This window comes from Xiphophorus hellerii, chromosome 15 (assembly GCF_003331165.1).
Source record: "Xiphophorus hellerii strain 12219 chromosome 15, Xiphophorus_hellerii-4.1, whole genome shotgun sequence".
Classification (NCBI taxonomy): Eukaryota; Metazoa; Chordata; class Actinopteri; order Cyprinodontiformes; family Poeciliidae; genus Xiphophorus; species Xiphophorus hellerii.
Genome location: NC_045686.1, coordinates 12,709,724 through 12,734,233, shown reverse-complemented (window position 1 = coordinate 12,734,233; position 24,510 = coordinate 12,709,724). Strand labels below are relative to the sequence as shown.

The window sequence follows — 24,510 nt, the reverse complement described above, 5'->3', positions numbered from 1 at the left end:
ACAAAACTAGATGATGTTTCTTTTGTTGTTTTGCAAAGCAACATTTGATTAATTCTAAAGAAGCAAGGCTCCAAATATCTCTTTGGATGGTAAAAGTTACTGATGCCTATAATTTTTCAGCAATGTTCTCTTTCACAAATATTTTGTGAAAATTAATTTTTCACATGGGGACTATGTATATTTGAGTTATGAAGGCAGATACTTCAGATACAACAGAAGTAAACATAAATACTCCTGTTTTTTGGGGGAAGAAAATGTAAAAAAAACAAACATGATTTTCCTCCCACCGGACAGTTATGCATCACTTGGTTTTCCCAATAACATTGAGGTTTGTGCTTGTAATAATGCAAAATGTGAAAAAGTTAACCATTCCTCATTAGATATGATCTGAGCGTATGCCAGCTGACATTAAGAGATGCACTTAATTACCTGTACAATCTCATTCAATAAAAATGACTTGTCTGAGAATGTGTTATTTCACAAATATTTGCTATTATCAGTTATACAGTTGGGAAAATTCAACATAGGATCATTATAGTGTGCTTATTAAGGCATTATACCCTCGTAGGTCTCAGAATGTGCTAAAGCTCTAACAAAGACTGGTTGCTGAGTGCCTGAGGCTGAATCTGGTTTGGATATCATTCCCAACAGTTTTTCAAATGTTTCCGGTGAGAATTACAATCCCCTTTGTGGATATCTGTAATGTAAAGTTTATATCTGATATAATTTAATGAAACAAAACAACTTTCCAGCCACCAGTTTGCTGAGTTATACAATGTTTATTCCTCAAATCGCCCTCCACACAGATTTCCCACCCAGAATGCATTTTGACAACGTCTTTGAAAAAGCGGCGCGGCTAATTCAAGATGGCGGAGATGGACCAGCTGTTAGACGAGAGTGAGTAACAACACAAATTTAACAGTTTTACAACGTAAACAAGCTGCGGTGCTCTGCTGATGAGATAAAGAGCGGATAAAAAGCCAGAATCACATTCATGTAATAGAAATAATGATGCCGTGGTCTGACTTCATAAAGTCCGTTTTAAACCTAGATGCACCGGTTTGTTCTAGTCAGCTACCGTTTGTTAGCACGGCAGGCTAGCCAGAGCTAACGTTAGAGTTGAACAAGTTACTTCACCCCAACCGAGTAAACAAATGCCATTAGCTTAGCTGAGAGCTAACCGATGCTAACGCCAAGACCCTATTAGCAATAACAAAAGGACTACAAAAGCGACGTTAGCTACAAGGTATTAATTTGTGTACTTGGGCATAGTTTCTTTAGTTCTGTTTCTGCCAGTGGCTTAGTTTTATCCCAACGGCTCGTTAGCTACGGTAATTTTACCTGGTTAAACGCTACGTATCGGCTTCTTAAGTTTTTTGTTCAACAACTGAAACTATCGTTGATAATATAATTAATTATTATAATAACTTTGTAACGTATTAACGTTAGCTGGTTTAATGCATGTTTTCGCGTTACAGTCCACACTTGACAGCTCAAACTTAGGGTGAAGGCCTTAATGACTTCGTCAGCTATTTCCACAGCAACTGTGTGGATGCTGTCAGGGTTAAAAGGTCCGCCTTGGATCAATGGTTCATGGGAGCTTGGCGTAGTGGGAGAGGAGGGGGTAACTAGGATATTCTCAGAGATTTAAATTCCATTTGAAAATTGATAGCTAAAAAACAAAATTTTGTCTTTTATTTTTGCTGTCAAACGATGCAATGCTTGAGTCAGTTCTTGTTATACCTTTGTGTTTACAAGTCAATTTAGTTAAATCCGATTAGCTTTTAAGAGCTATAAATAGGTAAAATAAAAATGAAACACTCACTGACTTCTGAAAAGCAGTCTAAAGTTACTGAGCAGTCTCTCTCTGTATCACTGATATCCTGACAGTTACTTTAAGAGGCAATGTTTCGCTTACACTTTGTCTGGAAATCTGAAAATGCAGTGTGCACTATGTCACAAAATAAGATCATTTCAAAGTAAACAACAGATGTGTTCACCTTTAATACTTTAGAGGAAAATGGGCCCCATTTATGTTTTAGGTTAGGTCATTCACACATTTTAGCAGCAACACATGTGCTTTAAGCATCACATATTGTCAAATTAGTCCACTTATGTAGACCGATTCAAAGTCATTTGTATTCATTCAAGTTCAATCCAAGTTCTTAAACAGTGCTGTTAGTTTATAATGCTAATTGGTAAAAAATACATTAGTAGTTAGCATGGTCAGAATTTCCATTAGAATTTCCTATAGAGCTGACCAATATTGGACAGATGGTTCAGAATTGCTGTATTTTTTATGTTTTTGAACAATATGAATTGCATGTTCTTTATTAACTCTGAGAACTCCAAACGTTCAGCTATCCACCCATTCATACACGTATTCAAACACTGATGAATGTCTGTGAATGAATAATTCTGCTTTTTACCCCAGTGCAGTTTCTAAGATTGCACCTGTTCAAATACAAACTGGGAGAAATAATTAAAATAAGCATTATTATTAACTAATTACGTCCATCTTCAAACATTCCTATAAACTAAGCACACAATTTTATGTAGGACTTTTGGGGGAGTTTAAGATTTTAATTAAAACATTTAAAAAAATACAACTGGCAATATATTGAAGAATAAAATATGATTTGCTGTAGTGTTTAAGAGCGCAGATATGTTTTACTACAAGTCATGGAAATCGACTTTACATGACAAGTTACCACCTCAGCTTTTTAAAAACAAATGCTCAAATAATGGTAGGTTCAATTACTGGCAGATAGAGCACATGTATTGCCTGCCTTATTGAATTGAAACCCCCACCTTCATCATTGTTAGCATTTTCTGTTCCCCAATTAAATATTCCCTCTGTTATATTGTACCTGCAGCTGAACAAAAAGAATTCCCTAAGACTACCTACATTTTCTAATCCACCATGACAAAAATACTGAACTCTTATTAACGTTAAAACTTCCTCTATCTGTTATCTTCTGTGGCCGAACTTCTGTTCTAGTAGCCTGAATGAACACCTCGTGTGTTTCTGTTGAAAAATAATGTTTACTTTGTGTCTTGCATCTTTTTTGCTTCTTCTGACTTAACTTTTATACTTCATTAATAGTGAAAATGACTGATTAAGTCTGCCTGTCAATGGGACCCTGTTGTTTTAACGTATAGATGAAGTGTGAAACATCCGATTCCAGTCACCTAAAAATGTCCCACTTCATCTCTAGTGTACACATTTCAGCCAGTGATAGTTTGGGTTGAAAGTATTTAATTCAGTCTTTTTTGTGGGGGACAAAACAAAATAGACTGAGATACAAATATCTTAAATTGTCAAAATACAGAAAACATATGGGTATAAATTATAAAACAAATTATAATGTAATTTCATTTCCTTCTATACAATTTTGTTTTTATCTGACATAGTACATTTTTTTTCCTTTTCCTCAGGTTCCTCAGCTGAGGCTCTCGTCAGTCTAAAAGGTCGGTGGTCACTTTGTTTGTCTAGGTGCTGTCAGCGTCAGTTTTTCTCATGTTTCAGACAACATGTTAATTTTTCTTTTCAAAACCTGTCATCTGTGTTTAGTAGTGACGTTATTTTAAACAAATCCACTGACTATTTTACAGAGGGCAGTTTGTCCAACACATTAAATGAAAAGAACAGCTTCACAAGAGCTCATAACACCAGAGGACGACATTCTTCCATCACAATGGACACGGTAAGAAACATAATAAGGGTTAAGACTGGAATGATCCAGATCATGTGGGTTGTTATTGTACCAGTCAGTTATCATATATTAAAAGACATTTTAATAGTTTGTTTTGGTATGTAATAACAGAGGGGCAAATTTCTCACATTAATATAAAAATCAAATTCAATTTAAGGGATTTCCTCTCGATATTTATTGGAGGGGGTTTTATGGAGGTTTGCTTTAAGAAAAAATTAAGACTTAGTTTAGTTTACCTTTATCTCATCAAATGCCAGGTGCTTATAAATTCTTATAAAGAGATGAAAAGAGAATGTCTAATAACTGTTTTCTTTGAGCGATATTAAGTCTGTTTAGAAACCCTACGTTTGTTTCCTCAGCCCACGCGGAGTTCTAAGAGAAGCCGTTTGTTTCGGGATGAAGATGAATCGCCCCAGCAGCGAATCTCTTCCAGATCTCCTCGTAGGAGCCAGAGGGTCACCACTACACCACAGGTGAAAAGCTACTAACATGTCATAATTACAAAGGAGAAGTGACATGTACTTTCCCATTCTGGTTGAATTTCTGGAATGGTGCCTCAAGTGTGAATATTTGGTGACTGACAGTTGTAGCGTTGTTTCTGTAGCCTTGAATATATATATATGGGACGACATCAGATCAGAGCTGTGTGTGTATATTCAAAGACACTTCATGAAATATTCAGCAGACTACAAGAAAATTATTCACAAGGCTAAAATTCGTATACCGTTACATAGGAATTGCCTCAGCTCAGCTTTGTTTGTTCTTTCATTAAAATTCTGACTTAATACCTTATTTTTTCACATCCGTTTCTAGTCTTCTGCCAAAATATTTGTATAAAGCTTGCCCTTAAAAAATATTAGATAATAAAAAATAATTAGATAAAATCTGTGAGATTTGGCATTTTTAGTTGTCTTTCAACAAAAAGCCTTGTGATGAGTCCATTAAACTGAATGTTCACTTATTGTGTTTGCATATTTACTTAAATGACTATTTTACTTGTCTTGCAGAAGTTTTCTAACATCGTAACACCAGATAAGAAGGCGTCACAAAAAATTGGGTTGAGGTTGAGAAACCTTCTTAAGCTACCCAAGGCTCACAAATGGTGCATCTATGAATGGTTTTATTCCAATATTGACAGGTAAGTTCTCACTTTTCCCCATAGTAATTAATACTTCTAGATTTGGGACACATAAATCAGGAAAAATAAGTTTTGCTTGTCATTTTAGACACAGTTCATGCAGAAAAATGAACTGTGTCCACATGACATTCATGTTTCGAGATTAGAATATTATGTCAGACTAATAATATTTTTAATACAAAAATGTGGATGAAAAGCATATTTAATACCCATTTGAACTTTTCAATGCTACTTTTAATCTGACAAGCGAGCCTCATCGGAACTTGTATTGTAATTAACTGAATATGACTGTGTACTTATATTTCTAATCTGTAAATATCTTTAGTTAAAAATAAAATAAAATAATTATGTTTTCATTTATTTCCCTCATTAAACTATGTTCTTTTATTTTTCCAGGCCTCTTTTTGAAGGTGACAATGAATTTTGCTTGTGCCTCAAGGAATCTTTTCCCAACCTAAAAACAAGAAAACTGACTCGAGTCGAGTGGGGAACAATCAGGAGGCTGATGGGGAAACCAAGACGGTGCGCTTTGAGTTTTACAATAAAAAATTGAATTAGCTCATTTTCATTCGTTTTTCGATGAGCATCTCTGAACTCTGCAGTGGAAAAGAATTGGCATCTCATTGCTGGACTCTAATGATCCACCTAGGTGTTCGTCAGCCTTCTTTGCTGAAGAGCGAACGGCCCTGAGACAAAAGCGTCAGAAGATGCGTCTTCTGCAGCAGAGGAAGTTGTCAGACGTGTCGACTTGCAAAGACCTTCCCGATGAAATCCCGTTACCACTCATCATAGGAACTAAAGTCACAGGTAAGGTCACTGGAAAGAAAAAGGTATGTGCTTAACGTCAGTCACATGATTGCAATCAAATAATGTTTTTGTTGTTGTTGGTTTTTTGTCCTTCAGCTCGGCTTCGAGGTGTTCATGACGGGCTTTTCACGGGGCAGATAGATGCTGTTGACACCAGCGCTGCAACTTACCGTGTCACCTTCGACCGCAGCGGCCTGGGAACTCACACTGTGCCTGATTATGAAGTCCTGGTAAAGTGTTTACCTTCTTCTGTTGCTGATGAAATAACACCACAATAGGCAATTGCTCTAACAAATACATAAGCAAAGTAAATGGTGGATTTTTTTATTTTTTATTTAACAATGTTTCTGTTTTTCAGAGCAATGAGCCCAATGAGACTATGCCCATCTCTGCCTTCGCACAGAAGCATCGGTCAACACGCTACATACAGAACCTCATGACTCCTCCTCGAGCGCCCTACCCATCTGTTACCACTCCTGTTCAAATGGTAAGCCTACATCCAATGACAGTTTTTGGTTTGGTCTGCTTCTCAGTAGGCAGTGCCTCATGAACCTTTTTCCAGTTTGTAATGTTACACACTTCAATGTATTCTATTGAGAATTTAAGAGATGATCAACTTCCAAGAGTCAGAAAGGCTTAGCATGAATTCTTACTCGTGAGTCTGTATTTTGTAAAACTAGCTTCATCTGCAGCTACATTCCCATGTCAGTTTAATACATTTCATAGCAAAGGAGTATATGCTTAGGTGGATGTAATGGATAGCAGCAGCAGGAGCTAATATTAGGCTAAGAAAACTCACTTCAATCCGGAAGTTGATGTAACACAATCACAACTTCCAACAACCCCCGAGGATTGAAGCAAACACTGGATGGTCATTTTACAGTACAATAATTTTACATTTTGTTGTACTTTCATCATTCTGTGTAATTGTCTTTTCTTATTGCCTAAACTGGTTATCAACATACATTTTAATTTCTTTCTTTTAAAACCAGGACAATGATCCTCTTATGAACGCTTCACCATGGAGGAGCAAGCTGCCCAGCACAGAGGGAGAAACACTTGGAGGATTTCCTGTAAAATTCCTTGTCCAAGTTGTAAGTATTTCCTGTCAAAAGGTTTGGATAATTAAAAATTAGAGCCACTTCAAATACATTTTTCTGCTTTTTAGACGAGGCTATCTAAAATCCTCATGATCAAGAAAGAGCACATAAAGCACTTAAAAGAAATGAACACGGAGGCAGAGAAACTGGTAAAGTCATTAACTAATATGACTAAAAGTAAATTCTTAGAAGATGCAGATGTGGCGCTTAACCTTATTGCATGTTGGCTTCCTGTGTTCAGAAGTCGTACTCGATGCCAATCGACCTGGACTTCCAGAAGCGATATGCCACCACTGTGCTCGAGCTGGAGCAGCTCAATAAAGATCTGAACAAGGTGCTGCATGAAGTTCAGCAGTTCTGTTGTGAAGTAAGTCAAAATGAATGCTTAAATGCAACCAGGCTTAGTCACTGCGATTTATTTTGAATCCCACTGTCTGTACCATTGTTTATCTGTAACCATACAGGTAATAAAAAGTGGAGGACAAGAGGCTTTGCTACATAGAGTTGTTTATGTTTTCAGCTCTCTCCAGACCAGGGCATGGTTCCAGCTGACCATCCCACAGATCTGCGGCGGCGTTGCGAAGAAGAGGCCCAGCAGATGGTGCAACTGAGCAACACACAGCGGGACGGCCAGCCGACCGTGACAAACGCCAGCCTCACACACCTCGTCTCCCGCCTCACTGCGTTGCTGCTACAGATAAAGGTTGCAGAATAGAGAGACATTTTGCCGCTCACAGCAACACATGACAGAATTAGACTGGTTATGCTCATGTGTGGCAAATCCTTACATGGTGTCCTGTTTTTGTTTCAGTGTCTTGCAGATGGAGGAGATCTGAATTCATTTGAGTTTAAATCTCTAACAGACTCCCTGAATGACATCAAAGCATCAATTGATTCATCCAACCTCAGGTAAACCACCTACAAATAGTTCCTTCTACGTTTTTGTAGTCATGTTCCAGGTGAATAAAAAATGTATAATTGTGACTTTAGATATATTTACCTTTTCATCACATTGCAACTTCAAATTATAAGGAATTCTATTTGGAGTTTAGTTTAGACTCCACACAACCCTTAAAAATACTATACCATGGTGAAAAACGGTTGTGGTACCATCATGCTATGGGGATGCTGTTCTTTTTTGTTTACCAAATTAATCTACTTTATTTGTTCCAATTAAATGTTGTATGTTTAGTCTACAAGCAAGCAAGTGACGTATATTGAAAACTAAAATTATTTATTTATTTTAAGTAATAGTTCAGTTAGTTTGATATTTTTGGCCTGGCATCATTTTCAGCTAAAAGCTTGGACACCAGTTTTAGATCACAACATAATCATATGTTAGAAGGTTCCAGTCAAAGATCAGACCTTAATCCAATTAATAATCTTATTGCATTATATTTGATCGGGCTCACACTGAGCTGTTTTGCAAAGAATGGGCTATAAAATTTTGTGTCCAGATGTACAAACTTAGTAGAAAATAACGCATGCCAAACTTTTAAGATCTTTGTTACAACTTCAGTTATGTTACTAATTGGTGTTGATCTCTCACATAGAAACTGTTTACAACCACAAACCACGTGGTTTTTTAAAGGGACAATTTGGGGAAAAAAAAACTTTGAGTATGAAAACTTTTAGGAGGCATTGCTTGTTTATTTTTTTAAATGACTTTTTAATCTTCTTTTTCCAGTTGCTTTCAGAATAACGTTGAAATCCACGTGGCACACATCCAGAGTGGTCTTAGTCAGCTGGGCAATCTGCACGCATTCGCTGCCAACAACACCAATGCGGTCTGAGTCTCTGCATCCTCCCTAACACACACACACACCCACACAGGTGCATGCACACACTGAAATGAGGCTTACTATTGCCGTCTCCTGAAATGGAGTTGTTAAGGCGGCAAACATTGGGCCGTGTTGACACTGTGGCTCACCGTTGTGCAAGCCCAAGTTTGGGCGAAGTTTGTCTCGGATTCCTGGGGTTTTATAAACAGAGGGAAGATGTCATGTATTTTACCCACCCATTTTATTGTATAAAAATGTTTGTGCAACCAACCAATACAAGCCTGAAATAGTCTCCTGTCATCACTAATCTTTACCTTTACCTGCCACAGTTGAGATCTCCAAGCTTTTAGGTATTATTTATTGGTTTCCATGTGCCAAACATTGATTCTAACAGTTTTATAGTCTGTATTTATTTATTTTTGCATAGATGTGTATGGTTGTGAAGAAATATTTCCTGTCCCTAATGTTTCCCCCTGTAAGTGTTTTGTTCTGTTGCTCCGCCACTGGCAAGCACAGGGGAAGCTGAAGAATGTTTTATAAAACTGATTGTAGATAATTGTACATTATATGATTATTAGGACTATTGTTGACATTTCTGCTGTATGTTCAGAAATGGCTTTTGTAATTTTTGTGTGCACTGAAAAGAGATTTTGGTATTTTTATAAAGGAGAAATGTTGGGTTTCGATGCCTTTTACTCTAAGATCTTAGCATTTCCACCTCAGGCATGGCTGCTGCTGCAACTCCCTTTTCCCCCCCTCAAATGAAGCCTGCATTATTGACTTAACCCTTAAGATCTCAAGTCAACACTTCCTTCCTGTTTGTTTTGTACAGATGTATATGAGAGCGCCTCAGGGCAATTGTACATAAATGTTTTCCTCTTTTTATATTAAACATGCGATTTCAACTGCTTATTGTTGTTGAATTTATTCAAAAATAGATTCAAGTTAATACATATAAAGAGATTTCTTAGTTGTTTTTTTAACACTCAGTCTTATTACAGCTTTATAATAAATAAAAATATTATCATTAACATTGACTCTTTGTACACATCACATAAAGCCATGAAATCCAGTCATGGCATCACTTTCCCAGTCAGAATCAGAGTCACTGATGTCCTGTGCCTCTACATTAAAGACTGGAGAAAACTGGTTGAACCTTTTTGTGGACTTCGGTTGTGGATACTGCATTTGACCTTCCTTATCCTGCGGGGATGACCTGCTGAAGCTTTCTTGGGTCGGTATGGGAGGAATCACAACTTTCATCTCTGGTCCAATCGTTTTATTTGGTGGGAAATTGTCATACTCCACCAGAATTTGTGGGCCCTGGTTGCCAGACAAGCTGGTTTTGGTTCTTGAATGGTGCTCCAACTCATTGGGATAAAGAGGGATGCAGCAGCTTGGGACGGCCCCGGCAGGCTTAATCTGTATCTGCTCTGCTGAGACTCTGGTTCCCTTGTCGTAGATGCAGGAAGGTAGCTCGCGGTCGTAGTTGTTGGATTTGAGCTGAACGCCGGTCCAACCATCCTCTAGACCACTTGACCTGTGTACCTCAGTACCATGGCTGTCATAGACTGGAAAAGAAAGAAGCCAAGTAAGAAAAGATCCTTGATCCGGGGGGGGGGGCTTTTTACTGCCTTTATTTAATAGTTACCTTTCTCTGGACACATTCTGCTTTGAAGTTGCCCAAAGGGGGCTCCTGGTGGTGCGCTGGATGCTTTTGTGGAGCCAACTTGGCGACGAGACTTGGCCCTTCTGTTCTGAAACCACACCTGAGGCAAGAAAATAAAAAAAGAGCGGTTAATTTTTGTCACAGGTAATCAATAAAAATTGATTCTCTTGAGTTGAATCCGTCAACCTAAAGCACATTACCTGAATCCTGGACTCTGGCAGCCCAGTCAGAGCCTCCAGTCTCTCTCTCAAGTAGATGTCTGGGTATTTGGTGTCAGAGTAAACTTTCTCCAGAATTTCTATCTGCTGCTGGGTGAAATTGGTCCTCTTTCTCCTGTGGGTCAGTATAGCAACGCACTTGTCCTCTTTCGCACCAGGGTTTGTTGAGGTAAAGTAGTTTGTAACGTCTGAGGCGCCATAGTCTAGAAGTAGTTTGGGGAAATGCGTAAATGGTACGAAGAATCAGCTAGAGTGTAAATGCATATACTTGCTGAAACTATCTATTTTTACAGAAAGCTTAGATCCTAAAGAAACTTACCTGACGATACCGCGCTGTTCAACTGCAGGGGCTCCTCTTGATACATCTGGAAGTGACTCGGATCCCCAACGCGCATATTCCCATGAACCGCAGACATGGTCCTCCGCGTCCTACCTTTAGTGTCCAACTGAGATTGAATCCTTCGAGTTTGCTCGAGTTAATATATCCCTCCGCGATCAAAGGTAGTTGCTGTCCGGACGTGTGAATGGGTCAGCCATCGGGGCCGACTGGCACTGGAGCGACCGCGCAGCGACTTCAGACGTCTGCGGGCCCGCGGAGGTGTAAACCATCACACCCGGAGCGGTGGAGCGGCCGCGGGCCTATATAAAGGCGGGGGATAATGGAAGCTGCGGGCTTCAATACACATTGACAGAGAAAACATTTATCCGCTTCTGAAATGGGTGAAGCTACACTAATGGACCGGTAGTCTTCAAACGGAGACAGTCGGAAACTGGACGGAAATATTCCCAACAGGGCACAAGTTCAAAGGGCTCGCCGTGCGACAGGAGGAGGACAGAATCCCATGGCTTGGCACTGAATTTGCAAACCCAGTTCATGTCAAGTAAAACAATTAGAAATTATAATTTAACTTAAAGTTTGAGTTATAATATTAACCCCTTAAGCCTTTTCTCAATTTGTTATAATTGAAAACTTCAAAGATTTATTGGGATTTTCTTTGATAGATATATTTTTCAGTTTTTAAACATAAAAGCCTGAAAAGTGCGGCCACCTAATTAGCATAAAATGGAAGGAAGTCGTAGCTTATAGAAAAAATTGCCTTTCACCTAAATTGACAGGTATAGTTTAGTAATAACCAGTTACATTTACTCAATTACATTTACTTGGGTAACTTTTTGGAGAAAAAAAATACCTTTAGCAGTATTTTTACTACACTGTACTTTTTACTTTTATTTGAGTAATTTTGTTATGAAGTATCGCTCCTCAGAATTTTTGGACTCTCTACCCACTGAATGAAAAACATGTTTTAACCAAAAATTCACCAGGCACAGACATACATCCACAGTTTTTGTTAAAGTTTCATAAGTTTTATATTGAAAGAAACTGATTTTGAAAAAAAACAAACATGTTTTAACCGATTTTATTAATTTTCTTTGTAACTAATTGTCGATTTGGTCCTTAAAATACCAAAATTTGCTCTTAACTTTAGATTTTAGTCTGTCTGATGTTATTTTTAAATATTAAATGATTCATAATTTGATCAGTTACTCAGTACTTGAATAGACTTTTTACCAAATACTTTTTTACCTCCTTGAGTAATTTCTTTGATGACTACTTTTTACTTTTATTTGAGTAAAAAAAATTAAAAAAAACTGAAGTAGTGCTACTCTTGCTTTTGTACAGTTTTGGGTACTCTACCCACTTCTGCTGACAGGAAAGACAAAGAGAGTGAATCAGAAAATCTTTGAAGATCACCATTGTAACTTTGGAGAAACCACAGAGGTCTTGCAGCACAGGTTGATAATCTATCAAAGGAACATGTTTATTGTGCACTTCATAAATCTGACTTTCATGGAAAAGTGGAAAGAAAAAGGCCAAATTTTTAATGAAAGTTGTGCGTCCTGTATATAATTTGCAATGAGTCAGAGGAAAAACAGCAAACCTACTTAAATGCTCTGATCAGATGAGATTGATATTGAACATTTTGGTTGGTATGCAAAATACAATGTGTGGCAAAGAACTCTGTACTTTCCTTTGGACACACCATTGCCCCTGGTGAAGCATGGTGGTGCCAGCATCATTGTGTGGGACTTCATTTCTTCAACATGGCCAAAGTTGACAAAGTGAAGGGAAATTCTTGAAAAGCTGTAAAAAATTTCAGACTGCCGATAGACGTTCTACTTGTGCCAGAACAATAACCCATATCGAAAGAGCTATTTCTTATTCATGAGTAAGAAAGCCTACTCAAAGTCTAGTCTTAAATCCAATGTAAAATTGCTGGTAAAGCCTAAAATTGCTGTTTATATAGGTTTTCTGTACGATCTGACTGATTTGCCTTGAAGAATTGTCAGATTTTCCCAAAGGATTGCAGCTGTAAGGTTGCTGACAGCTTTGCCTCAAATGGTAAGGATGCAAATTCATGATACACTTTTCAGACTTTTATTGATTTTTAAAATTATTTTTTCTTTTACACAATTACACATTGTGTAGTAAATTAATAAATACATTTGTTTATAGTTATGACATAAATCCATCTATCCATAAACAGGTTTATCTTGTTTTTTTTATTATTATTATTATTATTTCTTTTAAAGATAATGTTGTCCTAAAATTATGCTTCACTGTCTTCCTAAGTGGGACAATGTTAGCTGGAATATACAAACTCCAGTTCAAAAGAAGGAGTGGCCAGTTGTTATTAGTAGACTCATCTGTATAGGAGAAGGATCAAGTCAATAGCTCAGCTAGGATCGCAGACAGGATAATTTGTTCCCTGTTGTTTGACAAGATGGGTAAGAATTAGCTTTTATTCGGTTAATAACTTAACAGTGCACTTGATCATAAGTTTGGCGGCTTTTATGTAAATGTCCTTTGAAAAATTAGTGTTTTACCATATACGAAACTTCTCTGGGTGTGGGTTGACTTTAACATTGCAAAACAGAATCACTACATGAAATCCAGACTCTGGATGACTCATGAGATTTATAGGGTTGATCTCATGCTGTGGTAAACCACAGGAAAAAGGCTCCATGTTTGGCAATATAGTTATATTAAAGTCATCCATTTTTTTGTCGTCCTATTTTGAAAGAAAAAAAAAAACTGAGAATGTAAGTCACCTGGCCTGCGTATAGCAGTGAACTTGCTGGCTTTGTGAATTTACAGTATCTGAGAGCTGCTGTGTAATTTTCCATCAACGTTAGTGCTTATTTATCTCAGAGCTTTTACGCCTTCATCTTTGTTCAGGTAAGATGCTCTTATCACTTAGGACGTTCACAGCTCTATCGGTCAGTCTGTCTGAGAACCCTAATTGGGTATTGCCTGTGAACACAGACCATATTGCTATGCAAAATCAGGGTGTTAAACTTCCAGCTCCCTTGTGACTGTCAGTGACAAATTCTCAGAGAGCAATATGCTTTCTAGAAGCAATTCTGCAAATACAAACAGGTAAGAAAGCTTACAATTTTACAAATATTAAGTAAAGACACACAGTTTTGTCTTGATTTATTTTTAATTTGGGTGATCAGCTTTAGGCTACAGAAATAAAACAAAACTGTTAAAAGGAATCAGAGTTTGTGTACAGTTAGGACTGCACTTCAGACACCAGAGCTGCGTAGGGATGAATGGCCATTTCCAATCAGCAGCTGCCTCAGGATCCAAAAACATGTTCACACCTTCCAAAGACTTGGCAAACTAACAGTTTGATCTGGCCCACATGCATTTGTTCTACAGACAGGCTGGTAGGTAGATCAACCTCAAAGGTTTGCAGAGATATGTGAAAATGTCAACTCCTTTATGGGCCTTTCCTTTCAGTGTGGTCTTTGTGTATTTAAGAGGTATTTTAGTTTTACTGCAAGAATGGTCAGATTCTTGTGGTAGCCCATTTATCTACTCCAATGTTTTTGAAAATGTCTGACCATTAAAAAAAACAAAAAACATTTGTTTTTGAGGGGCTGGGGGGATCTTCCATGATTTCTTTATTTGTTTAGTTGATTCAGATGAAGCCCTTTGGTATTTGAACTTTACACATGACATTGCAACTTACATTTTAGTTGCTAAAGTTCATTCATAAATAGATGTTTCATCATTCTCATTATAAGGTACATGTTGGACATCAAATCTTATCAAATCTTTTTCCACATTCTCGTTGCAGCATTGCTTTATTTCATACATGGTACAAATTAGCCATTGGTTAATGTGAATGGTGAAGATCAAGCAATGGTCTTACTTAGCATGTGTAGGGTTGTAGTCGGAATGGTTTGACTGGTTTTAATGAGATGTGAGTCATGATTTATTGGAAATGTATAGAATTCAAAGATTTTATACTGGTTTTATCAATTCAGTTTATTAAATTATACTTGACCTCAACCTGCACTGGCACTACAGGTGGAAATTAGAATGTTTGTTTTTTTTCCTACAATGTTTCCTTTAGAAAATGTCAATCAAATGTACGTTGTCTTTGTGTAAAATAAAGAAAAAGGGTTGAAATTAAGCTACAAAAAATCAAATTGTGCAAATATGGGCTGATAGTGAACACCAGGTGCAAGAGAGACAGTGTGACCAGGAGCTATCAAGGACAAAAAATTTTTTTTATCAGAATAAGGGAATGAATATTCTGGCTGGTCTATGTCCATAATTGGACATTCCATTGGTTTTAAGTAATGTATATTAAACTATAATTCTCATCCACTTTTCCTGTGATCCTACTGCTTTTTATTTTAGTTTGCTTTAAAACGAAGTAAATGTGTAAATAATCCAATGTGAATGTGTCTGCCTATCAGGTTAAAGCCTCGTCACTGTTTACTTGTTAGAAAAAAACGGATCTTCCGTCAGGTCTAAACGGAAGTAGGTACGTGGCTGCTTCAGCTGACAGTCTACAATGATGGCGACAGAGGTTCAGAGCGGCGACCTCGACAGCGCTACGACCAGCCGGCTCGAAGTTTCCATCGACGGCCTCACCCTCAGCCCAGACCCCGAGGGCGAGCAGAACCAAGTAGAAGAACCGAATCTCGCTCCCACTCAACCTGGGACAGATACACCGGCGGACGAAGAGGGCGACGATGGAGAGTCAGGCAAACCTGCGATAGAGAGGAAATGGGGCTTTCCTTTACTGGAGCTGTACGGACTGGCCCTTAAATTTTTTAAAGGTATGTTAAATTCTTAAGATGTAAACAGTTCTGGCGCTGTTATGCAGGACATTTTTTTAAAGAGCGTGATGTATTGTGAGCTCGGTTTTCTCCTGACTGTGGTTAGCATTTTGCTACCACTAGCTGCTAACTGTCAGTCGCCTATTAGCTCTCTAGCTAATCAGTAGCTAACGACATGTTAGCTGACCGTTGAGGCATAAAACAAGAGCGAGGCGCTTGAGGTTTTGGTCTGCGGTTGTATGTGATGTAAACCCGCTGTGTTTTCGGGATTTAGGTTATTTAGTTGGAGTGATATATATCTTGTCATGTTGTCTGAAACAGTTCGCCACTCTGAAATGAATGTGGCAGCTTACAGCGACTTGTTTGGGGGGTTTTAACACGCCCAGTCTTTTTTACTGCAGCTCTATAGAACGTTTATGGGTGCATTTTAATGAAGTCCAAGAGTTACAAATGAGGACAGATGCACGCCTTGTTGTTTTTAACCGAATTTATCTAAATGTTGGACAGTATAATTGTGATTTTTTTCTTCCCAACTACTCTCTAACATTGTTGCCAACTATAAGGCTCTGCTAACTCTACAGAATAGCATGCTCTTGAAATGTTTCCGCCTCTTTTAATTCCAAGTCCTTCACTTATATTTTAAACCCATGCCAAAATAAGAGATCCTTCAAAGCGTGAGCAACTCCAGCACTGGCCATGTGGGTTGTTTTTCTTAGCACAGAAGACTACTGATGACTGTGCAAACAGATAAGTGGCCTGGTTGCCACTCTGCACAAAGAAAATCTCTGCTTTGTATTTTCTCCCCAGTTTGTCAGTTTGGGTTAGTTCTACTTGCTTAAATATCACACAGTACATAAATCTGCCTCTTGATCTAGATCTAGCACTAGTTGGCCAGTGCCATTATAAATCTGCTGGTCCCTGTCTACATGTTCTACTCTTCACTTAAAAACTATATATTGCAGTTGTAATATCTATTAAGTCCTAAGCATCGCCTTTCTGACCACCTTTTTTCTCAAAACAGCCCTGCTTAGTTTAGACAGATTGTCATGGTGACCTCCTGGTTTAGTCATGTAATTGTTACTGATTTTCTGCATAGATGATCATATTGATTTGAAATTGCAGTTTCTTCTGTGTCCTCTTTGTAGAGTATCACCTGTTTGTTGCAATATTCAGAGGCTTTCTTTGAGCATAGTTTAGCTTTAAGGATATGCTAACTAAATTCTTCCACTTTTTCCTGATCAGATAAAGATGGCAAGGCCTTCCACCCTACATATGAGGAGAAGCTTCGGCTTGTGGCCCTTCACAAACAGGTGTTGCTGGGCCCTTATAATCCTGATGCATCCCCAGAAGTTGGCTTCTTTGACGTCCTGGGAAACGATCGAAGGTAACCGCAGAATACGACTTTACTTTCATGTGAATTATGTAGTCTTTATATTTGTTTTTGTGTTGTTATGAAAACTCAACATATTGACTCAGAGAGGGTGGTTTAGGTCAAATATCAGTTTATGACCCCTATTATTAAGAGCTAAATTCAATCAGAACATTTTATGAGTTTGATGAATTTCTTGTACTGCACTAGATTATTTAAGTTTCTAACCAGCAGGTAATTATCATGGCTGTTTGTTCATGATTTAATTGTGCTGTTTACCTTCCATGTTACTTTCTGTGCAGGAAGGAGTGGGCCTCCCTAGGTAATATGGAGAAAGAAGAGGCCATGGTGGAGTTTGTCAAGCTTCTCAATAAGTGCTGTAACCTCTTTGCTCCTTACGTCATATCGCACAGAATTGAAAGGGAGGAGCAGGAGCGGAAAAGGTAAAGTATACAAGTTTGCTGCAGTGTCTAAGTATTAATTTGACCAAAATTTCATCTACATGCATGACACACAATTCAGTTAAGGATTTTATATTAATACAATAACTAAAAGTACCTGAAGTGCCAATTTTGTGCCTAAAATTGCTTTTAATTTTCAGTCACGCATGTTTGAGCCCATGTTCTCTGTTTTTGCCCATGTTTAGGAAAGAAGAGGAGGAGCGACTGAGGCAAGAAGAGGAGGAGAGGGAGCGGCAAAGGCAGGAGGAGGAGAGACGGAGGCTTGAGGAGGAGGAAAGGTTGAGAAGAGAGGAAGAGGAGAGGAGACAGGCAGAGGAGGAGAGGCTACGGATCGAGCAGCAGAAGTATGTGTCACTGTGAGGTGTTTATAGAGTTCTAATGGAAAACTGACCTCTAGATTTCACTATTATCAGACATTTACAGGCAAACCTGTTATTGCCTATCCTGACTTTCAAAGCTTTCCTCTGTTATTTCAACCAGACAACAGATAATGGCGGCACTGAACGCCCAGACAGCAGTGCAGTTCCAACAGTATGCGGCGCAGCAGTACCCCAACAACCCAGAGCAACAGATGAGCCTTATCCGCCAGCTTCAGGAGCAGCACTATCAGCAGTACATGCAGCAGCTCTACCAGGTCCAGCTGGCTCAGCAGCAGGTAACAACAACAAGAGAGACTGTAGCTGGCTCTGGCCTTGAAAAGTATGCATGCCCTTTGAACCTGTTCACAATGAAAAGGTTTTATTGTATTTTCTTGGAGATTTATGGGATATACCGACACAAAGAAGCAGAAGGAAAACATGGGTTTTTATAACTCTTGTAAAAAAAAAATATTAAAAAAAATCTGCAACTCTGTGTATTTTATTTGTTTTCATGCAGACAACCTTTGCAATAACACCAACCTGAACACACGATTTCCACGGTCAAAACCATGGTGGCAGCATCATGCTGCTAGGACGTTTTCCTCAGCAAAGCTAGTCAGAGTTTATGGGAAGATGGATGTAGCTGAAAACGGCACATTTTTACATCAAAGCATAGTCATTTGCAGGCATGCCGCAATCAGCAGTTAATCGCATGAGAAATTAAAACAAGCTTGATAATTTCCTTCTGATAGTCAATATTTCTTTTTTAGGACTATATTGCTCACAAAGACTTCATAATGCCTTATTTTATTGTTTTTGGTTGTTTGTAGTTTCTATTTCCTTTTTATTGGTTTTGGTTGTTGTATTTTATTTTGGATATTTAAAATATTTTCCAGTTCCAGCGTGGAGTATTCTGCGTGATGGTTAATTTTTGCCATTCTTTTGTTTTAGGCGGCCTTACAGAAGCAACAGCAGCAGAATGATTCGTTGATGCACAGCTCCTTGGATGCTAACAGCTTTAACAGCGGCGATGTGACCGCCGCCTCAGGAGCTGGAACGTTATGTGCTGCTTCACCACTTTATAGTGAGGAAGCTCCTACGGTCAACGGAGGCCAGTCGGACTCTTATTCGGAGAGCATGGACAGGGAGCCGGAGCCAGAGCCGGCAGAGGAGGTCTCAGAGAACGGGCCTTTATTAGGTTTGTTGGCTGTAACTTTTTTTTTTTCCTCTTGTTGGGGAAAAAAAACACATGCAGGATTTGAACTCGTAAAGAAAGATCCACATTTTCCTTTTAGTGCAGCTAATGGCAGAAGGAAATGGCACTCTGTGCTTGCTTATGTGACCGTGAGGGCAGGGAGGATAAGTGCTGGACCAAGTGATACATGATATGTTTAGGTATCCTCTGGCCACAAGTCCTAGTCACAAAGGAAAAAGAAGTCATCCAGGAAATGTGCAAGGCATTGATTTTATTCCAAAACACAAACCGGGACAACTGGTGTCCCAGTAAGAGATAATGTGGAGGACAAAATGTCAGAGGGATAGCTGTGTAAGCAAAACCCCACCACTTCTGCTTATCATTCACACACACGTGCCCTTTATGAACAAATTATTCATCAGCCTGTTGGTCATTCAGTTTCTATGAGCTGGAATAATTGCTAATGGGGAATGTAATATTTATTTTAAGTGTAGAGATAGAGCTGGGTGATGTATCTTAAAAATAAAATCCCAGATGTGTATATATGTGTGTGTGTGTATGTGTATATATATATATATGATTATTACTTTTTGTTCTTAAAAAGGAATTACAAATGACAAAAATATCCTATTTCAATCATTCCCTCTGTGAGTTGACCTGAATTGAAGGTTGAAATAAATAGAAGCTATAAAACATGCTTGTGAATAAAGATAGTTTTCCTTGGGTGGGTTATCATTACTCTGAACTATGGAAATCCAAGGATTACACTGATGGAAAAAAAATCCAGATTTTCCACAAATTAAATCTTCAAAACCAGAAAACTTGATTAATCGATGTATCACAGCCTTATGCAGGGTTGGGCTCCTAGTTTGGTAGCAGATCCCTTCAACAGATCACAAATTGCTTCTTCTCCCTCAATCACAGCAGACTCCCCACCAGTCATCGCTGCACCATCGATGTGGACGCGACCACAGATCAAGGACTTCAAGGAGAAGATCCGCCAGGATCCCGACAGTGTGATTACAGTGGGGCGTGGCGAGGTTGTGACGGTGCGCGTCCCCACCCACGAGGAAGGATCTTACCTGTTCTGGGAGTTTGCAACAGACTATTATGACATTGGCTTTGGGGTGTTCTTCGAGTGGACAGACGCTGCCTCTGCTTCAGTCAGTGTGCACGTGTCGGAGTCCAGCGACGAAGAAGAAGACGATGAAGGTAAGTGATCTCATTCAGTTAGTTTGCATTTGTTAAGCCTTGAACTTCCTGCACTCAATAACACTGAGTAAAAATATCTTTAGTATTGCTAAAAAGGAGAAAAAATTTGGAAAGAACAGACCAAAAATACATAAAGTTAAGCGGATTATCAAAGGAACAGTTTTGAAGTTTTGAAACCATAACTTTGCAAAATCTTGATTTATTAAACTGGACTTAATTAAATAATTTCTCTATTATTTAATCCTCCGGTCTAAACTTTCCCATTGTCCTTTTGTCCTCAGGTGATCCTCCCACTGAGGAGGAGAAGGCGAAGAAGGAGGCAGGGAAGCCTCACGTGGATGAGATTGTGCCGGTTTATCGGCGGGACTGTCATGAGGAAGTGTACGCCGGCAGCCACCAGTACCCCGGCCGTGGAGTGTACCTGCTAAAGTTTGACAACTCCTATTCCCTTTGGCGCTCCAAGAGTGTTTACTACAGAGTCTACTACACCAGATAAGCCTGACTAAAGACACAGGGAGAGTGTTTGTTCATATTTTGTGTGTGTAGGTGGAGATGTATGTAAAAGGCAGGCTGTATCTGTGTACGAAGGACTAATTGAACCGTTATGGAGGAAAAAAACCACCAGAGGGAGGCAGAGAGACACATCTGGAGCCCTTAAACTGGAGATTTCACTGATGTATTCTGTATGTGCAGGCCTGAAACAAGTTCCAACCATGCTACACATCTTGTTTGAGCCTTTTTGGGGAGAAAAAGGAGTGTGCATTCTTGTTGTAAATTCACTAACTGACCTTGCTGCACTAGCATACACAAAGCTGTAGGAGTGTCCTCTAAACTTGTGTTTTACCACTTTCCCCCTCCGCCACCCTGGACTCCTCCTCCTCCTGTTGACCACACCGGCCCAGGACTTCCCAGTGTGGCCTTGTGTGACTGACGCCCATAAAAACGAATGGAAACTCGGCATGTCCAACACTGTGAGCCGACTTTTCCTGTTTGTCGGAAATAGTGGTCATGTAACCCCCTCAGCCCCCTTTGAGAACACAGATGATTCTGGAACTCCAGCGATACTGCGAAATGTGCTTCATAACACTATGCCTTTTCCAGAGATCCTCTGGTTCGCTTAAACACCACATTAAAAACATCAGTGTACACAAACATAGTCATTGTTTTTGTTGTGAAACCACAATGTGTTCTGTTCCATGGTCACTAAGCTTAAGTAAAGTCCAGGGAGGATCGTTTAGCTAAGGCAGAGGAGTTTTCAGATTACTGCTTCCTGTAAATTTTTTTATCTTCATGACTTGATTCTGTATGACAGGCAGAATGCAGCACCAGTACATTTTCTTTAATGAAGACTACTGGCCTAATTTATGAAGGACAGGTGATAAAACGGTATGTTCATCTGAAGGGTCAGCCTCTTCGGCTTGTGAATAAATACATCTAAATACAAGGTGCAGAAAAACTTTAAAATCCAGTTACTTCTAAATGCAGTTTTTCATTTTCAGGCAGCTGTTTCCTCTCTCCTTTTCCACAATGGTTCTGACTAAGCTAAAACACAAATCCCTTAAAAATCACTTTAAATGAGATGGTGTCAATATTACTTGAGAGAGTTGTGTTTGACTCCATTGTAGGTAATCTATAACCCGAGCAACAGTCCATGTTCATTCAGGTCACCGCATTCTGTTACATCTGCGCAGAAATTAGCGTTGCATAAATGCTGTTTCTTTTCTACTCTTCCTGGTGTGGATTGCCTCACATCTGCACCGATCTTCATCTCTGGTGTTTGGAATAAAAGTGAGATGACTGGCTTGTGCTCTGCATTCAAATTCATCTCCATTTATGCATCCACATGTTTTTGTGTCTGCTGGATAAATTGTGCTCTCAACATTTGTTTAAACTTGGGGTTTGTTAAATGGCTTAAGGAAAAGGGTTCTTTCTTTTGTGGCTTTGTCACTGTGCATTGTGTGTGTATTTATCCAAAGGCGAATAAGGGTCTGTTCACGAGTTTCCAGTAATTTAATACGCCTGGCTCTAATGCAGTTAGTGATTTGTGGATCAAATTGTCACTACATATGGCCCAGTCAACGCCATTCCTGTACCTACAGATGCGTTTCTGTTAAGTTTCTTATTTCTAACCAGTTTGGTTTTATTTGGTCAAGCCTTGTCTGTAAATAATTCAATGAATGGGTTTATGTGTGGGGGTTTTAGACTTGGAGGAAGGCGATGGTTTTGGAAATCAATGCACTGTATTATAAGGTGAATGAGAGTTTCATTTTGCCCAATGACTTGTTAAAAGGACAAAGGTATAAGACTATTGGTATGACAGAGAAGCTCATCTTCTTTACTTTAAAGTTTTATGTTTTCTTTTGTTTTTTGAATTCATAAGTTGCAAAATCATTTTGGGCATATATTTAATCTTGATTAAACTTCATCTTCTGACCCTTGTCTTTGCTTATTTTTACATACACACATTTACCTGCGATGTGGTCTTAGATCTGGTTTTTCTGTTGAAATGTAAGGATTTTATTGCTATTCCATATGCAAAATATGAATAGGGTTTTTTTTTTACCCTCACAAAATTGTGTAATAAAAATGCCAATTGTCAAATTTTGCTTCAGGGTTCAAAGAATGTAAAAATTGCTACTTTTTCCAGCCTCAAATTTTGAGGCAGTCCTTAATGAGTAAAGAGAGGAAAAAAGGACATGAAAGAAATTAAAGGAAAAACATAAAGGGACAGGGTGAAAGAAAAAATACATTATATATTTTTTCCTTTGATATAAAAAAATGGGAGAAGCAAGGAATAAAAGACAGGTGAACAAATAAGGAGACTAGGAAGGAAGGGCTCAAAACAAGAATGGACATGAGGGAAAGAAAAGAATGATAAAAAGACAAAAGTGTGGGAGGAAAAAATTGAGAAGTAAGAAACTGTACACTAGCAATAAGGAAAAGAAGGAACAACATACTGAAGGAGAATTAAGGGAAGAATAATGGAGGAAGAAAGATAATGGGACAGGAAATAATTTAAAATACATTACCGTATTTTCTTTTTTTCCTGAATTATGCAGACTTGGAGATTGCAGGATTCCGGGCAATTCCAGGCTCTTCCAACAAAATGCGTCGGAACCCCGATTACTAAACTATTGAATGCTTTCTAATCTCACAGCTGCACCTCCTATCCAATAACAAGGACATATTTGCCATTATTTTCAAAACAGTTCCCAAGTGAAAAAACAAAAACTTCAGTTCCAGAACATGCATGTGTTAAACCAAACAAAGGAAGCAATGATGGGAATGCAAGGACACAAGTAATAACCTTGCAGCGAGTAAATAGTATCAGACCGGTTCCTTTTCCCACCGGTAGTGAGTCATCTCCATTCTGTTTTTCTGTCAAACCCATTTTCTTTGGATTGAAGGAGAAACACGGATCTTAATCATGCCTAGCAAGATCATCAATCTTGTCTTTGCTGTTTTTCTAAATGAATCACTTTGGGTGTCACACATTCAAAACACTCTTAACAGTGGGTGTATCATTGTATTCACTAATAGTGAATGAGTTGGTAAGCTATTGCCACTTCGTACATTCTTGTTGGGAAGGAAGGGAGGAAAGAAGGAAGGAGTTTCCAGTTTGCTGAGTAATGACAAAATACTTGCCTGTGTCACATGCAGGCGGCTCAATATAAATGCTATGTTCTCTTGCAGACACCAGGGGGCGCAACTACTATCACATAGGTCTACTGAATTTGTTGCTTCTTATATTATTTTCACAGAAAAGTTGAATTGAATGCCCAGGAGGAGTAAACGATTGCTCCTCGTGCAACCATTAAAAAAAATACCCATCTCCTTTTAAGTGTTTTAAAAAAAAAAGTTAATATCTAATGGTGGACAAAGCAGAGTCGGGATGCATTACAGAGAAATATTCAAATAATTTTTCCAGGGTTTATTTTCAAAGCTATGAGAAAACAGTTCAAGAGTTATTGTGGAGGCAGCCTCAACTCAGTCTGTTTCAGTGTGTTCTTGTTTTGTACTACAGGACAAAACAATTTTAACCTCAGCATAGTACATAAGCCCCATTAGTTTTTTTCTTTTCTTTTTTTGTTCCAGTACAGTCCGCGCATTTATAAATTCATGAAATACAACCAAGTGTCACATCCTGAACTAAATACTCCATCCCTTTATTATAAATTTTCTTTTTTAAATTGAAGGAGCAGCACTTTTTATTGTTGAGAGTCAACTACAATGGTGCTAAAAGCCATGGTGATATAACCCATGTAAAAGAAAATAGCAATGTAATATAAAACAAAAGACAATTTAAACATAAAAAGCAAATGAAGCATGCTATGTCCATCCCTGAT

At 38.6% G+C, this 24,510-nt stretch overlaps 3 protein-coding genes across 4 annotated transcripts; 2 read left to right on the top strand and 1 right to left on the bottom strand.

Moving 5' to 3' along the window:
- The first annotated feature begins 835 nt into the window (after positions 1-835).
- Positions 836-9,452, top strand: lin9 (lin-9 DREAM MuvB core complex component). Its single transcript, XM_032586101.1, has 15 exons — positions 836-897; positions 3,439-3,471; positions 3,616-3,707; positions 4,076-4,189; positions 4,724-4,854; positions 5,251-5,376; positions 5,504-5,661; positions 5,758-5,891; positions 6,020-6,148; positions 6,654-6,755; positions 6,830-6,910; positions 7,003-7,128; positions 7,282-7,464; positions 7,573-7,670; positions 8,449-9,452. The coding sequence occupies exons 1-15, from the start codon at positions 867-869 to the stop codon at positions 8,552-8,554; spliced, it is 1,644 nt and encodes a 547-aa protein (XP_032441992.1). The 5' UTR covers positions 836-866; the 3' UTR covers positions 8,555-9,452.
- Positions 8,903-10,824, bottom strand: mixl1 (Mix paired-like homeobox). The gene is made up of 3 exons (XM_032586089.1): positions 10,749-10,824; positions 10,346-10,662; positions 8,903-10,180 (listed from the first exon to the last, which is right to left on the bottom strand). The coding sequence occupies exons 1-3, from the start codon at positions 10,822-10,824 to the stop codon at positions 9,593-9,595; spliced, it is 981 nt and encodes a 326-aa protein (XP_032441980.1). The 3' UTR covers positions 8,903-9,592.
- A 4,429-nt stretch (positions 10,825-15,253) lies between these two features.
- On the top strand, positions 15,254-22,598 carry acbd3 (acyl-Coenzyme A binding domain containing 3). 2 transcript variants are annotated; one of them, XM_032585477.1, is made up of 8 exons: positions 15,254-15,568; positions 16,811-16,952; positions 17,240-17,380; positions 17,584-17,742; positions 17,879-18,053; positions 18,709-18,955; positions 19,880-20,164; positions 20,446-22,598. In XM_032585477.1, the coding sequence occupies exons 1-8, from the start codon at positions 15,301-15,303 to the stop codon at positions 20,658-20,660; spliced, it is 1,632 nt and encodes a 543-aa protein (XP_032441368.1). In that variant the 5' UTR covers positions 15,254-15,300; the 3' UTR covers positions 20,661-22,598. The 2 variants fall into 2 exon arrangements, with proteins under 2 accessions (XP_032441368.1, XP_032441366.1); XM_032585475.1 differs by having other exon boundaries at positions 15,255-15,568; positions 19,877-20,164.
- The last annotated feature ends 1,912 nt before the right edge of the window (positions 22,599-24,510 follow it).